Here is a 17,294-nt window from a genome sequence, read left to right on the forward strand (position 1 = left end):
TCAGTCCAGATATTTAAGGTGAAAACATCAGTTATATAATTTGAAACAAGCAAAAACTTCTGGATCAGATAATGAAGATAAAGGAGAGTCCTTGAAGGTATGATAGGAGAAAGAGTGAATGCTATGATATGCTGTCTGTGTTTTTGTCAGGCAAAGGGACCAATGAACAATGAAGTTTGACAGCTTCAGGAAAAGTATATAGGAAGAGAGAGCTGTACTTTTTCTTGATTTGGAGAAGGCCTTTGACAGAGTTTAGGGAGGTGGTTAAGTGGGCAATGAGAAAGCTTGGGATTGCAGAGTGGCCGGTTATAGTGACAATGGCAATGTATGTGGGTGCTCTCACTTGGGTGTGAGTGAACAGATGTTTGAGTGATGTGTTTTCTGCAAATGATGGCACGCATCTGAGGTCAGTTTTGAGTCCCTTATTATTTATCATGGTGCTTGAAGGTCTCTCAGGGGGACGCGGTAGCACAGTGGTAGCGCGCTGGACTTGTGATCGGGGGATTGCAAGTTCGAGCCTCGCCCGGGCTGCCGTGCCGGGAGGGGTAGCTCCCTCCTGTAACCCTAGCGGGGCTATATAGTCCAATACAGGGCTTAGCTCGGGGGAACTCCATTTCTCCCATTTTGAAGGTCTCTCATGTGGCTTCAGAACTGTCACAAGGGGTGTTGTATATTGATGACCTGGTGTTAATCACAGAGAATAAGAGAGTAGGAGAGGAAAGATTTTGGAAAAAGAGAGATGAAATGTGGATAAAAGAAAAGTGATGATATCTAGTGCTGGTGGTGGTAATGTCAAAGCACAGGGAATGTGGCTGTGTGCAGTCTGCCACACTGGTATGGGAAGTAACTCCATCCTGTGCAGTGTTTGTGATAAGTAGATGCATTAGAGATGTAATGGTATTAACAGGTTGGCTGCAAAATAATGATTTTGTGTGTGCGGTGTATAGGAGAGCATACAGAGGGAGACAGGCATGAAAGGACTGACCTTGCTGGAGAATCTCTCGAGTGTGTGGAGGAGTTTTGTTGTTTAGGGGACATGGTATGTCCTGCAGGTAGGGCTGGAACCAGCTCAATAGCTTAGGTAAGGAGTAGCTGAAAGAAATCCTGGAGCTGTTGCCTCTCCTGACACTAAGAGGGCTCCCTCTCTGTGCTAAGGAGTCCTTGCATGCAGTGTGTCAGGAGCTTAACATTGTATGGTAATGAGACTCAGGTAGTAAAAGAAGAGCATACTCGTTGGCTCAAGTATACAGAGATAATGATTAGGTGGATGTGTAGTGTATGTCACTGTATGAGATCCCTGGGGGGTTAGGACTGCAAATGGAGAGTTGAAAGGAAGGACTGGACTTGAAAGTACAGTATAAGTTTTACGGTGAGAAGGAGAACACTGATATGGTTTGGATATGTGGAGAGAATGGAGAATGACAAACAGATGTCGAGGGCAATAGGTGTGAATGTTGAGGGTAGGGTTGCAAAAGGCAAACTGAAAAAGACCTGGGACAAGATAAAAGACTTAAGCATGCTGGAGCCTTTATGAACAAAATTAAATGAAACGATATGAATTAGAAAACCAAAAATCAGTAAAACAATTCCTGAGACTTACTTCATCAGAGTTACTGTAATCTACTAGCATTTGTATTAACAATTCTTTACAATCTGAATGCTAGTGAAGGAAGATATTCATTACAGTAAATCTCTAAGGAAATAACTGAAAATTAACTGTCGAAGTAAATGAAGACCCTCATAATACAAGAGGCTACATTTGTATCAAAGTACTGTATACTATACATAAATTACACATGCATACAACAACATTCTCGTTAAGTTGGCTTCAGTTATGTATTATATTTAGTATAATATCAATACACTACAAGTCAAAACGGTGCAGGAATGGGATGTCTTTACAAGGTGCCACCATTATAAGTGTGTGGCTGACAGGTGCCTGGTTATACAACATCCCTCAACTCCCTCCCTATTTAGCAACTGGAGGAGGGTGAACTGTTGGAGAAGGATAATATTTGCCTACAGTGGGCTCATATTCAGATAAGCCTGGAGCCACAACAGCAACACATGGCTCTGAAAGGCTCTGTACAGGGATTTGTGTAAAAGTGCACAGTAGGTAGCTAATATTTTTGTTTGCCCCCCCCCCCCTCTTTTTCCTCCTTACATATCATGTAGAGGCAGTTTTACTCCATGTGATTTCCTCTTTGCGGGGCTAAGACATTGTCCTTATTTAGAAGGCATTTGACTGAAAGCTGCAGCATTACCGACTCAATTTTATTAATCCCCAGTGCACAGAGATGTCTCAGCTGGGTTGAATATAAGCATCTGGCATTTGAGGGGGGGGGGGGAAACTTGGATGAAAGGCTGTATAGCTACATGTCACTGCTGATGTTTTGTGTTGTTCTGGAAATGTGAGGTCTGTCCAAAGAGAAACTGAACTTTTTAAATAATGCACCAGCTAGCTAGCATAGTGTGATTGCAACAGAAGCACTGTGTAACAGTGAATTTGAGCATTAGTGTAATACTAGCCACGTTACTTAGTCATCAAGGTACACGAGCCTGAGTGAACACGTGTTTAGTGCATGTGGAGATTTGTTGCAAGCCGAACGATGAAGGATCTTGAAGAACAACTTGTTTGCGTGAAGTTCTGTTTCAAATTGGAAAAAAATTACACAGACTTTAACCTGGATGTCCTGAAGTATTTGAGGGAGGCAGTGCAAAGGAAGATGCCTGAGGCATGGACCAACAACACCTGGATGCCGCACCATGACAATGCACCTGCTAATGTGTCGTTCTTTATCTATGACTTTTTGGCGAAACACAAGATGACTTTTGTCTCCCAGCTGCCCTACTCTCTGAATTTGGCCCCTGCAGACTCCCCCCCCCCCCCCCCAAGTTGAAATCCATCCTACAAGCGCCAATTTCAGACGAAAGAAGAGATAGAAAATAATTTGCCACATGCACTAAGCTTACATTTCCTGAAGCACATGTACTGTACTTCGATGACCAAATGACGTGGCACAATGCTGCTAGTGTTAGTCTAAAGCTCAAAATTGCTCCTACCCAGCGCTCCTGTCGTGATTGCATTACACTGGCTAGTTGGTGCACTGTTTAAAAAGTTCGATTTCTTTTTGGACAGACCTCATATACTTTACTTTGACATTTTAATATACCAGTTACTATATTCTGGGGATCTGCCCATGTACATTCAACCCATCTGTTGTGTTATGCCAAAAGTCAATTAATTCTGATTGATGTTGAGCTTCTTGAGCTTATGAACAATGATAAAGTGAAAAATACTGTCCTTACTGTATCATGGAAATCTGTCTGAGTACTGTGCAGAAAGGGTTCATCAAACAAGCATATTGCAACACCCCTGGCTACACACTTTAATAACCACTTGAACCAGATGATGGATTTTCTCGATTGTTATTATTAGTTCCACATTATTTTCTTACATTTACAAGAGAGTTTTTGGAATGGAAAGGTTAGATACTGCCTTCATAAACTCCTTGGCAAGGTATCACCTATTAATTTGAATACAGTTGTGGCAGTGGCTGATGGAAATGAAAACTACATCATCAAGTTCAAGAGGTTAGTTACAATTCATTAATCACTTACAAACACCAAAGATGTATTCCTTTTACATATGTGAATAACATAATTATAAATACGCACAACTGCTACATACCTTATAAAATACTGAAAGCATAGTAAGACCCTATATATGTTAGGGATGTGTTCCAAAATATCACAACTTTTTCTTACAACTGGTAGCTACTGTACACTGGAGGAAACTGGTAAATCAGCTTTACGGGGAGAAATGGAACTTTAATAGGGAATCTTTGCGTCACTTTAATGTGGACTTAATTGAAAAATGAAGGACATAAAGAATGGCAATGTATAGCAATGACTTACAGTGCCGCTTACACTGCTTAGTACTGTACACTGAACCCCCTTTATTCACAGTGTGTGTTATGGCATAATGTTCTACTAATATCTCTGGAAAACTGTGATCACCACCATCATCAACAGTGTAATCCACATCATCATAATCATCATACTGACCCTCTTTCTCACCTTGTTGGTGATCTGAAACATCATTCATCATCTTCATCCCACCCCAATATGTCTAACTCACACCGAGAGGAAAGATCCACATCAAGGCTGTACTGGCTTGTTTAATTTATGTTACTCCTCTTTTTAATGAGGAATTTTCAGGACACAGTTCTTCCATTCATTCAATATCCAGTTTTTTACTGCCGCATCAAGAACATACGAGCCCAGAGCTAGGTTATTCAGTCCAAACATTTAAGCAGACTGTAACCAATCACTTAACCCTAAGTGGTACTATGTGAACAGTAAAACCCAATCAGCTCCTCTGTGAGCCACTTCTGGTGTTAACACCTTATCCCACTATATCACCAGTCGTTATTTGCCGGCTTCATTTCATAATTTAACAATAACCAAAAATCTTAGGCATAAGATATCCAAACTCTGAAATGGCCTGGAACAGGCACAGGAAGAATAATGGGAACCAAGAACTATTGCTTTTAATGTGATGCTAGGCTCATCTGTAGTGAGCCATTTCAACCAGGAACTCCCAGAAAACTTTTGTTATGGTTATGTTAAAGGACTGTGTATTCAGAGAGTGAGGTGTATGAGGTATGCTGTGATGTGGGGGGCTGCATTACAGTTAGAGAATAGTAGACTGTTCCTAAGTTGCATTTTAAGTTGGTAATGATGCAGGGAAGGGTGATGGCCACATTGCAGTCTGGCTAGGTGCAATAATTTTCTTTATATGAAGGACAATTTTTTAAGAGATAAATGTGTGGTAGGAGTTCAAAGCAGCTGGTATAATGAGGGCTCACTGTACATCCTTCAGTCACTAAAAACCACAGCCAAGACTCGTCATATCAACATGGGTACAGAAAAATCTCATTTTACAATGACATTTCTCATCACTTCCCCTATGATATGATGACTTTTTATTATGATCTTGCTACCTGCAGACAATTTTGTTCAGCCTCTGCAGACATTATAGTAATGAGGTAAATGAAAATTATATACTGTATAACCTCTCCAGTTCTAAGTTTCTCTAAATATGAGTAAAACAGCCTGGAGATAAGAGTAAAACAGCCTAGAGATAGCAAGACTGAAATATGTAATATGTCTCTGGATTAAAAGGGTCATGCAGGTGAAGTAACACTATGGCTTCCTAATGGTGTTGCACCATATTATACCCTTAGGTTTGGGTTACATTAATGAAAAGAAGTGGGGGATGGAGGGAAATATAATCTATCAAAAGGAAGGAAGAATTTAATCTATCAGAGATATTGCACATTCATGGTAAAGGAGAGGGTGCTGTACATGCATGTAGAAAAAGATGAAATTATTCTTTAATAAGCTTGTAATTATTTCCTTAGGTAAGTATTCTCGCTCTTAGTTTTATCAGTAACTAAGATTGGAAAGCTCAGCCCAAGCTTGTGATGAGAGCTTCTTATCTAAGAAGGACTAAGGACAGTTTCATTATACACAGGCAGACTGGTATGCTCTAATCAGTGAGGGAATATGTGATACATTTAATGAATAAAGCAGAGCTGTTTCTGTTGCTATAAAAGTCTAAAATAATATTAGATACTTAATCTCATTTCATAAATCATAGTTAACTTTGTTTCAATGAGTTTAGAAACTCCAAGAGCTGTGTCAAAATACCAACATTTTTCTGCTGTATTACCACATACTTGTCCAGATCAACTGATAACATCTTTTATATTTCATTCCTTCTATCATCACCAGACAATTATATTTAGCTTAAGGGAGAAAGAAAACTAACTAGGAGAGTGTACAAGATTGAAGTGCAGGTTGGAAGGAGGAGGAGGAGACTGAGGATGAAATGGAACAATGAGGTGTCGAGTCATATGAATGAGGGTGGGGGGGGTGAGTTGGAAAGAGGACTGCTTGATGGCAGAAAACATGTTGACATGGAGGTGATTCATCTGTGGCCACTCCTTCCAAGATTATGGCATCTTGCTGCTGACAGTGAGACAGATAGGCTGAAAAGCTTAGACACAGCCTTCCCAACCCCTCTATTACAAAAAAATATCTCCCTCAAGTTGAATAGAACTGTCTGGTGGTGACCTGATTGAGCCACTGAGCCCATGGATGTCTTTTTTATTTTTCCTACAAGCATTTTGTTTCTTATGAATAAAATGAAAAAGAAGTCCCTGAGCTCAATGGGTTGAAAAGAAAAGTACTTCATCAGATGGAAAAGGTAGCTTGCTTAGCACAGAAATGATACAAATGACCACAGAACCTCCCTGACTCTTAGCTCAGAACTCGTCACTGTCTGAGTGGTGGCTGGGGTCCTGGTTGCGCGCCAGCATATAGTTATCCATGTCAATAGAGCGACAGTTGTTGATGGCATAGCGAAGCCGGTCAGCCATCACTGCAGGGCTGGAGTAGGGGGGCAGGCGCAGTTGGAAGAAGCAGGTCTGGGCAGTTGGTAGTGAGTCTATGGGACGGTCCACACGCATCACCTGGTTATAACAGGTACACAGGATTAGCGGCATTATATATTATACCTGGGGTTGCCAAAGACAGGGCTGCTTTTCAAGCATGTAATTAATCAGGTTCCTTTCAACATTCTCTCCAGATTTTCTATACCATGTATCTATGCTTAAAATATTCATTACTACTGCAATAGCTTCATTCCTGACACATCTTTCAGTAACTGTCAGTTATCGTTCCCAGGGTACTCTGGATTTACCCATCACTCGCATCGTTTCATTTTTAAAGGCTCCAACAGGCTTGCATGCGTCGGCCTTGGTTACCTAATGGCAGCTCTCCATGCTGCATGATCCATTGCAGCCTCCCTGTTCAGTCCCTTAACCCTGAGATCACACTTAATGACCTTGTCCCATGTCTTTCTCGGTCTACCCCTCATAACCCCACCCCCAATATTAACACTTCTCACCTTCCTCACCCAGTTATCATCCCCCATCCTCTCCACATGTCCAAACCATCTCAATCTACCTCTCCTCATCACAACACCAATACACTCCAGTCCCATCCTACCTCTCAACTCTTCTATCGTAAACCCAGCCTCCCCAGACCTTGGACGCAGGGACGCACTACACATCCACCTAATCATTGTCATTTCTGTACGTCTGAGCCGACGAATATCCTCCTCCTTCACTGCCCAGGTCTCACTACCATACAGCATTACACTCCTAACACATGCTGCATACAAAGACCCCTTAGCACGTAGAGAAAGTCCTCTCAATGTCAGGAGAGGCAAGAGCTCCCTGAACTTCTTCCAACCACTTCTCACCCTAGCCACAGAGCTAGCTCCAGCCCCACCTCCAGCACACAACATGTCTCCCAAATAACAAAACTCTTCCACACACTCAAGAGATTCACCAGCAAGTTCAATCCTTTCATGTCTGACAATCTCCACCTGCTCTCCCCGACACGCTGTACACATAAAATCAGCATTATCTCGCGGTCTACCTCTGATATCGCTACATCTCTATGCACCCATTTATCACACACACCGCACAAGATGGATTTACTTCCCACGCCCTTGTGGCAAACTGCACATGGCCACTCTCCCTCGTCTTTGACAGTACCGCCACCAACCCTAAGATATCACCACTTTTGTTTTATCTGCATTTACCCTTAAGCCCTTGTGCCCCATACCATCTCTCCACTTCATAAATCTTTCCTCCGCCTCCCTTTCGCTCTCTGCAATCAACACCATATCATCAGCATACAACAACTCCCACGGGAGTCCGTTTCTAAAGTCACGAGAAAGGGCTTCAAGTACCATGATAAACAACATGGGACACAAAACTGACCCCTGATGCACACCAACATTCACGGAAAACTCATCACTCAAATCTCCATTCACTCTTACCTGGGTGTGAGCACCCACATACATAGCCATAACCAACCTAACCAGCCACTCCTCCAAGCCAAGCTTTCTCTTTGCCCACTTCACCACCTCTCTAGGGACTCTGTCAAAGGCCTTTTCCATATCAACAAAAACAAAGATCCCTTCTCCTACCAATATATTTTTCCTGAAGCTGTCGAACAATGAATATGGCATCAGTGGTCCCCCTACTTGGCATAAACCCAAACTGCATCTCATCAGTATTCACTCTTTCTCTAATCATACCTTCTAAAACTCTCTCCATTACCTTCATTACCTGATCTAAAAGCTTTATACCTCTATAATTTCCTCTTTCCAGGGCATCACCCTTCCCTTTCTCACAGGGCTAACATTAAATCTTCCATTCAGGATCACAACTCCTGGGCAGCTGTTTTATCACTCTATCTAACTGCTGCTCAAACCCGTCTGTCTTTTTATCATTTACTTCATTTCAAGATGCATATGTAATGATATGCACCCTTTCTCCATCTTAAACTTACATTTGACACACACAAACCTAAAGTTAATACAGTACTTTTAATATTTTATTCCTAGTAGTAGACTACTACTACTGGAACTACTACTACCATTACTACTACTGCTACCACTAGCACTATTACCATTACTACTATTACTACTGTTACCATTTCTACTGCTACCACCATTACAACTACTACTACTACTGTACCATTTCTACTACTATTACTACTACCACTACCACCATCATTACAACTACTACTACCAGTACTACTACTACTACTACTACTACTACTACTACTACCACCACCACCACCACCACCACCACCACAACTACAATACTACTGCATGGTTTCTTAGAGTGACATCTGGCTTGTGACTCAAACCAGAATCACCAACACATTGTGCCTAAAGAGAGTGTATGGTGTGTGCTCTATATATCATCATCATCATTATTATTGCTGTTCTTTATTTCTCACCTGGAAGCGCTGTGAAAGGTCAGCTAAGTTGGCAGGGAGTCGTGAGCGTCCGGACACAAAGCGTACAAAAAGGACGCGCTCACTGGGACTGAAAGACTCCAGCACTCCCCACAGCCACACCACCAGTGGATCATGTTCATCAACTTCACGATACCTGCAGGAAACAAACAGAAAATGGAATGCACAAATACAGACATACAGTATGTCATCATATATCAAAGAATAAACTGGTGAATGAATACCAGATGTTGCAAGAAGACATTAATTCTGATCCATTTCCTTGCGATAAATAACGAGACTGAGCAATCACTTTTGAAACTTAACCCCTAGGCGCCACGTGACAGTTACATCCGACGCAAAATCTGTGGATTGGGGACGCTGGGTGACGGCTATAGCCACACTTGCTTTCGCATCGTTGTTTTAAGCGGCTGCCAATTCACCTCGTCACCAAATGGTTGTGGCATACTCCTGCCTCTGCACTGGAGCATGAGTCAGTCTTTCCCATGCCTGGCCAGGTGTAATACAATGTCTTCAGGATCCTCCTCATCTGAATCTATCCCTGCTGCCTACGGTCCCCTTGCAACTTCCACTTCAACCAAACTGTTGCCGAAGGGTGCAAGGAAAGGGCTTAGTGACAGTGCTATGGGGTGTGTACTGGATGATACTGTGTCGACTCGCTGAAAGTGATGAAACTTCTTAAGAAAACGGAGGGAGTTACCATATTGAGGGCAATGTGTCACATGCACCCACCCCTGTTCCCTCAGTCACGTCAGATAAGGACCTGAAAGTTTTTCAGGAGGCTAGAGAGGCATAGGAAAATGACGCATTTGTTGCTGAAGAAGAGAAGGATGCACCAGGAAGTGTGGAAGGTGAAGATGGTGGTGACAAGGACTGTCTCGTACTACATAAACACTGCTGCCGCATCTCTCCACCATGCTCCGAGCAAGAAGGTTGCCTTCCCTTCCCACCATGACACTCATCACCACAACCTAGCACCTCATGGGCCATTTCCTCACAACTTGGCCCTTCATATGTGAGGAAAACACGGTCTGCAGCACCAGTGAGGAAAGGTAGCCAGTCAGTGTCACCCCAGGGAGTCCCCGCTACAGATGAGTCGTCACCCACATCCTACCCCACCTCCACCTCTCCTTCCCCTCCCCCCCGTGCCCTTGACCATGGGCATGCACATGGTTCTGGGCATGCTTGTGGTGCAAAGCGGCGCCTTAATCCTGCCAGATTATGTCCTAGCAGCCCCGGCATCAGCAAGTTCTTTGTCTTATGTGATTGCAAGATGGATATGTGCTAGATGTGATAGTGTACTCAGCTACAGATATGGATATACCCAGGAATGATCCTCATGGGTTTTCTGCTGCTGTGGTAAAAGTGCTGACGGACAGGTACTTCCCATCTTGTACATAGACAATTATTACATTTCTCTGGCACGAACGCAGTATTTACTGCAACATGGGACTTGGTCCTGTGGAAATGTTCATGCCCGAAGACGAAATTTTCCATTATTCCCAGAAAGGACTGAGAAAGATGCCCTGTTAACCTGGAAATGTGGTAGCATGTTGGCCATTCAGTGGCATGACAAGTGAAAGGTCAATATGCTAACGACAGTTCACTGTGGGGTTTTGCAGGACACTGGCAAGACAGACTACAGGACCAGGCAACCATTGTTGAAGCCAGATGCCGTCAATGATTACAATATCAACATGCGTCTCATGGATAAATCTGATATGCAGACTGGAGAGATAGATTGCCTTTGGAAGTCTTGCAGATGGTATGAAAAGGTGTTCTGGTACCTTTTGGATATCGGTATTCTCAACATTTACATCCTTTACCAAGAGGTTGTGGGTAAGAATCTTCCCTTATGCAAGTTTCAGAAAGAACTGGCAAGGCAGCTCCTTGAAAAGTATGGAACTGCTGAGGTTCTAAGTGGAGGGAGGCAAGTGCACCAGGTGCCACTGGCTGATAGGCTGGCCAGCTCACACTACCTGGGAAGGCACTACCTCGTCAATCTGGTCCAAACACCTGCAGGGCGAGTGACATAGTTGTCGTGTGTTCAACGACAAAATGTCGGCCCACTCAATGTCGTGAGTGCAAACCTGCACTTTGTTCAGAGTGCTTTTTTGTGCTCCACCATGAACATGAATTCAAAGCACAGGTGTGTGGGGGCATGTAGGTTAATATTGGACAAAGACATTTTTTTTTTTTTTTTAATCTATCTATTGCCAGACGCCTCAATCCCATTTGGGGTGGCCACAAACAAATCGCCTCCAAGTTGCCCTGTCCCCTGCCATTTCACTGCCCTGCTCCCAACTCACACCCCCCTCTCTCATATACCTCTCCACCCCATCCCTCAATCTCATCCTCGGCCTCCCCCTCCCTCTTCCCCCCTCCACCTCACTCACATACACTCTCTTTGTCAGTCTTTCACCCTCCATCCTCTCCACATGGCCAAACCACCTCAGTGTGTTCCTCAAAACGCTTCCTATCACATCCACTTCCACACCACAACGCTCCTTTATATCCTCATTCGTCAGCCTGTCTCTCCATGTGACTCCACAGGCTCCTCTTAAATAACTCATTTCCACTGCTCTCACTCTTGACTTGTGTCCTTCCAACAACATCCAAGCTTCACTTCCATACGTTAGAGTTGGTATCACAATACTGTCATGTAGTAACTTTTTCACTTCCATGCTCACTTCCCTGTTTCTTATCACTGCTTTCAAAGAACCAGCAACCTTTCTTCCCTGCTGTACCCTTTCAAGCACTTCACCTTCCAAACCTCCATCCTTACTCATCACACTACCCAAGTACTTAAACGTACTCACATTTTCCAATTCCTCACCATCCAACCTCGCTGCACATTCACTGACTTCAACTCTCTCAAAGACCATCACTTTACTCTTCCCTACATTCACCTTTAGATTCCATTTCTTACACACTCTCCCAAACTCATCCACCAAGCCTTGCAGCTCCCCTTCGTCTTCACTCAACAACACAGTATCATCTGCAAACAACAGTACAGGGAGTTTCCAAACACTATCCTCTCTCACCAGGGCCACTCCAACATCCACTACCCTACCTTGTACCTCTTTTATTACCCCATCCATGTACAGATTGAACAACCATGGAGACATGACACATCCCTGTTTCAACCCAACTTTCAAAGAGAAAAATTCACTTAGTTCACCATCCACACGCACTGCAGCCTTCGCACCATCGTACATACTCTTCACAGCATTCAACAGCTTCCCATCTATTCCATATATTCTTAACACTTTCCACAATCCTTGTCTATCCACCCTGTCATATGCTTTCTCGAAATCTATGAAAGCCGCATACAACTTCTTTCCCTTCTCTAGAAACTTTTCCACTAAAGATCTAAGAATGAATATCTGATCTACACAACCTCCTCCCTTCCTAAAGCCTCCCTGTTCTTCTCCAACTAATTTCTCTGTTCTTTCTCTAACTCTGTCAATAAGTATCCTACCATACACTTCTCCTAGTATACCAAGAAGACAAATGCCCCTATGATTACTACACACTTCTTTTTCCCCTTTTCCTTTGTACAAGGTAATAATTATACCTGACTTCCAATCCTCCAGGACTCTACCTTCCTCCCAGGCCAATCTGCACATCTTCACATCCATTCTACTACTATCTCTCCCCCATGCTTCAGCATTTCACCACACACTCCATCAATTCCTGGGGCCTTTCTTTTTTTTTAATAACATGTCCAAAGCTGATGTGAGGTGCTTGTAAATATGGCAAGTTACCTTATCACTTGTGAAAGAAAACCTTATGTGCACCTGCAGAAAGTTACTATCTGTGGTAGAACATATGTATATTTCTTGCCCCTGTTTTTTTGTGTAAAATACGTGATATGCTCTGTACATGTGATATGATGTCCAAGTAGAATAAGTAATATATAACATAATTAGTGAGAAAATCATTAGTCCAATGCCAAGAAAATGTGCCAAAAAGCCTAACCAGTACTACAATCATCTACATCATGGTTCAGAATAAGGTATTCATTACACTAGGCTGTGCTACCTGCAGAAAATATGAAATGGAAAGAAGGAAATTTCCTCCCAAAGTGTTTCCAGAGTTCTAAGTTGTAAGACAGTGAGGGAAAAAGAGGTATGTATTGTGTCCTATGCCTTCTCCCACACACAGACTGGGTAAAGTGCAACGCTGTTACGGCTGGAAAACCATATACAGTAATACCTCGATATATGATACTCCTAGATGCGATACCCTGGCTTAACAATGGGGATGGAAATACCACCTATACCTCACCTAGTGATGGCCAAACCCTGGTTTAAGGGCGGCTATTTTTAGCCTTATGGGTCGCCCCAGTGCCAGCCATTTTTTGACCTTTTTTTTTTTTTTTTTTTTTTTTTTTTTTTTGGTGGGGGGGGGGGTAAAACGATATATTTTGATGTGGAAACAATGAATTTCGCCATTAAAATGCTCACCAAGGCTCGGAAATGAGTTTTATTGAGTCCTGCATACTCGTGTACAGGTATAGCTGCTCTCTCACGCTCACCACATACATGAGAGAAAGTCGTTTTCTGTGTAAGGTATACTCAAGTATTTATCTAGGAAGGTACGGCAATGTTCAGTACACTTTTCTGATTACTTATTACTTCAGCATCTATCACAATTTGCGTGTCTTTCTCACTGTGAATGCATTATCTTGCACTGACTTGAAGATAGGTACAACCTGATTTCATTACATACAGTCCTGGCACTTACAAGAAGGTATTTACAACTTGACTTCACTATATAGTCGTTACGCTTACAAGAAAATATTTACAACTTACACTTACATGGAAATATTTACAAAATGCCTTCACTACGTACAGCACTGGGTGAGGCACACAGGCAGAGTGAGGCAGAGCGAGCATGAGGGGGGGAGCGAGTCAGCCTTGACAGCCTGGGGGATGGTAGAGGAACAGTTAGCTTATGTGCCTGTCAATTTTTACCCACGAATCTTGAAAAACACGGTCACAGGGAAGTTTTTTATTTTAAACCGTTTTAAAACAGCACTGGCTGCGGAATTGTCAGACTTTTAAAACGGCACTGGCCCGCGGCGAGTTAACGATTTTTTTTGTTTTTTTTTTTTTTTTTTTTTTTGATGATATTTTAGTCTAAAATTGTGTGTTCAGGTTGATTTATAAACTGTTTTTAGACTCAGATTAATGTGTTTCAGCCACAGGTGGGGTGAACACTGTCATTTTGGGGTACAGTTTACTAAGCTTGATTTTTTCCAGACTTATATTTGATGATTTTCAGATTTTATTTGTTGGTTTAGTAAGTTATTTACAGGTGTTAGGCTTAGGTGAGCTTCCTTGACAGCTGTTAGGCCATTTAGAATGGCTTTAACCTGTACCCTTCCGGTTTTTTCGGGACTCCCCACCTCCTGAAAAACTCCCCCCCCCCCCTCAAATATTCCCTTTTGGTGAGAAAGTAATGAAAATCACCAAGAAAGTTGCTCCCATCACCCTTAAGTGCTCCTAAGGTGGGTCTCCCCTCACCTCAGCCAGGTGTTCTGTGGCCAGGCCGGTGCAGCTGCTCTGTTAACTACAGTGGGAAGGAGGAGAGTAACTAATCAAAACCAACCTAAATACATATATTTACAGTTACTTGCTACAAAAGTACTTTTACAGCAACAATATTGTGGTATATATGTACAAAAAAAAAATGGGTGAAAATAACGTAGGTTCATAATGGTACCACCCATAAATCGCCGATTTCTGGCACACTTGACTAACTGATACTGTTGCTTCCCCTAACATATACTAGAGGAAGGTCTCACGCGTCTGCCTGCCACGAATCACCCGCGAAATTTGAGAAATGTGCACGCAATGTGTCTTGCAATTGTGAATCATACAGCGAACGATGACGGGTCTATGGTGGCTCCTATGGACCGTTGTATGACGTATGATGACAGGAAGGTACAGATTAAACTTGTTTTTGGGCTCATTTGGGTGGGTTTTGGGCTTGGTTTGGGGGGAAACCCTGGGCTGGTAAACACTTCACATTGCTTTACGTGTTAAAAGTACCCCGATATACGATATCCCCCTAACGATGGGGTTTTACCTAAGCAATAACATTGCTAAACCAGGGTATGCCTGTGTGCGTGCCACATGTACCGGATGATGACTTACCCATACCTATGAGTAGGGAAAATGGGGGAGATTGGTTACTATGTAGAAAATTCCACAGTGAGAAGTTGGTGAGTGTTGCAAATGCACCACTCTCCCTGGGAAGTCAGTTTTACAAACGCTGGCCAGAGTGTGGGCGCCGAGACTGAAGTCTCGCTCCGAGTTGGACACATCCCGACATGCGCTGCAAGTAACCTGTCTTTTTCATGTCCCTACTCATCAATGGGACCACCTACAGACCTGGGGATGCTTTCATTCACAAGAAGAAGAGTTGGTGAGTAATATGGTTTTTAATTTGTTTCTCTAACTGCTATACTTTCTGAGTTATTAAGGTTTTAAAAGAGCAGTTTTGGGAAAATTGCCCATGCAGGGAAGCTGGTGGCAGTAAAAACTGTCCGGTGCCCAGGGATTAAGTGGGTGATGTACTCTTGATAGCTCAACAAATGTCTCACAGCTTTCTCTTTAACCACGAAGTGGACCTTGCACTGGTTCAGCAGTGGTAACAAACTCCCTATTCTAGTCAAAGCCTTTATTTAGCAAATGACTGTAGCGTTCATGCCATGCTCTCTTTGAGTCTTCCCTTGGAACGGCAACATTCCTGAATCATTTCTGACTAGTTGCTAGCTTGCTAATTCCTGATTTACCCTTACCATATGTTCTGCCTTCTCAATTATCTAAACTCTTCCTTCATGGCAATTAAACATTGTCGTGTATTTCTGTGTCCTAATGCCTGGGCTGTATACCTAAGGCTAGGCCATGTGCTTGGCCGCCACATGAAAATCCTTATCTCCAGCTTTCATTTGCTCATTAAACTGCTTCCTCTTTTCAGTTTATCATTCCACCACAAAGTTACCAAATGTCTAAGGGTACCCTTTGTGGGGTGGACTGTTTTAACCTGTTAACTGCTCTATACAGCCTGGGCTGTTCCGAGTGCGACTGCTCAATACAGCCCTGGCTGTGCAGGTGAATTTCGATTATAGTGCCATGGTGACCAAGGCCGACCCATGCAAGCATGTTTGAGCCTTCAAAACTGAAGCCGAAAAAGAAAACGAAAATCATACATTCCAATAGGGAATCAGACACTTCGATGTTCATCCATGGCTTTACCAAGCTAATATTTTGTTACTATATACTTTGGCATGTGTTCTCTCAATTCCTAAGACAAAATTTGGCCTTTGGGAAATTTCATTTTTACCCCTATGTCTGCGCACCACGGACACCTCCAAAAAACCGCCATGTGCAGTTAACGGGTTAAAGTGCCCACAGCATTCACTAACACTACCATTTGCGTTGTTTTCAGCAGTCACTTTCTGCAATTCAGTTTCGAAAACTTCCTCCTTTGTTTTTTTTAAGTTTCGGAGCTTCTTCTGATGTACAAAAACTGGTTTCTTTGCCTTGACTCTGGTTTTAGCTAGCACAGAATACTAAATCTGTCCCAAGCATGAGATAGTTAACCCATTTGATCCAATGACTTTTCAAAATTCCTGTTCTTATTTTATTCACCTCCCGAGAGGCTTTGTGATCTGGAGGGGTTGGTTAAGACCTTCAATAACCCCTTTACTAAATGACATCTCCCCCAAGCTGAATAAAACTGTCTAATGACAATAAGGTTGAAATACAGATGGTGCTGTACTGAAGGAATTATTGTTACCAGTATTAACACCATCATCTCCTATGCCTTACTCTCAGTTGCATTTTATCATCTGGTGTTAGCTGGAATTGAGCAATAGAACTGTCAACTCCCTCATGGTATTACTCCCTCACTGCTGATTAAAATACTCTGGCATTAGCTTGAATAGGATACTGGAGTTATTCACACATTCAAGTTCTTATGACTATCACTACATAAAGCCACCTGATAATAGCTGGAATTGAAAACTTGGGTTGTCGTGACCAAAAAGAGGGTTAATGCACTCACCTGACAACCTTCTTGAGTGTAGCAACAGAGATGTGTGGAAGGCCACACACTAGCTGCTCTAAGTGGGATGCTGTCATGAGAGACAGCAAAGGCACTGGCACGATCCACGCCATCCCCTCACGCACTGCAGCAATCTGATTTATGAAGGAAAAGATGGTGACAGCAATAGTCATGTTCTTAAAATGTAACATTCCCATTTTACTGTCCAAAAAGTCAACCCTACATTACTTTCTTTGCAGTGCTGGGGACTCAAAACTAGGATACTGTGGCCTAGTGAAGCATTTATGAAGGATCCTAATTATATTTTA

The 17,294-nt window shown here is 42.7% G+C and overlaps 1 protein-coding gene across 1 annotated transcript in view; it reads right to left on the reverse strand.

Moving 5' to 3' along the window:
• Nucleotides 1–6,332: 6,332 nt before the first annotated feature.
• Nucleotides 6,333–17,294, reverse strand: part of LOC145403091 (putative E3 ubiquitin-protein ligase HERC1) — a 597,230-nt gene continuing 586,268 nt past the window's right edge. Inside the window, 3 exon segments of the mRNA XM_080274923.1 lie at nt 6,333–6,539; nt 8,890–9,043; nt 16,987–17,120. Of these exon segments, the coding sequence (XP_080131049.1) occupies nt 6,333–6,539; nt 8,890–9,043; nt 16,987–17,120 (495 nt within the window).

Source organism: Coenobita brevimanus, chromosome 60, assembly GCF_032717465.1.
Source record: "Coenobita brevimanus isolate Jiangsu-jjx chromosome 60, ASM3271746v2, whole genome shotgun sequence".
Taxonomy (NCBI): Eukaryota; Metazoa; Arthropoda; class Malacostraca; order Decapoda; family Coenobitidae; genus Coenobita; species Coenobita brevimanus.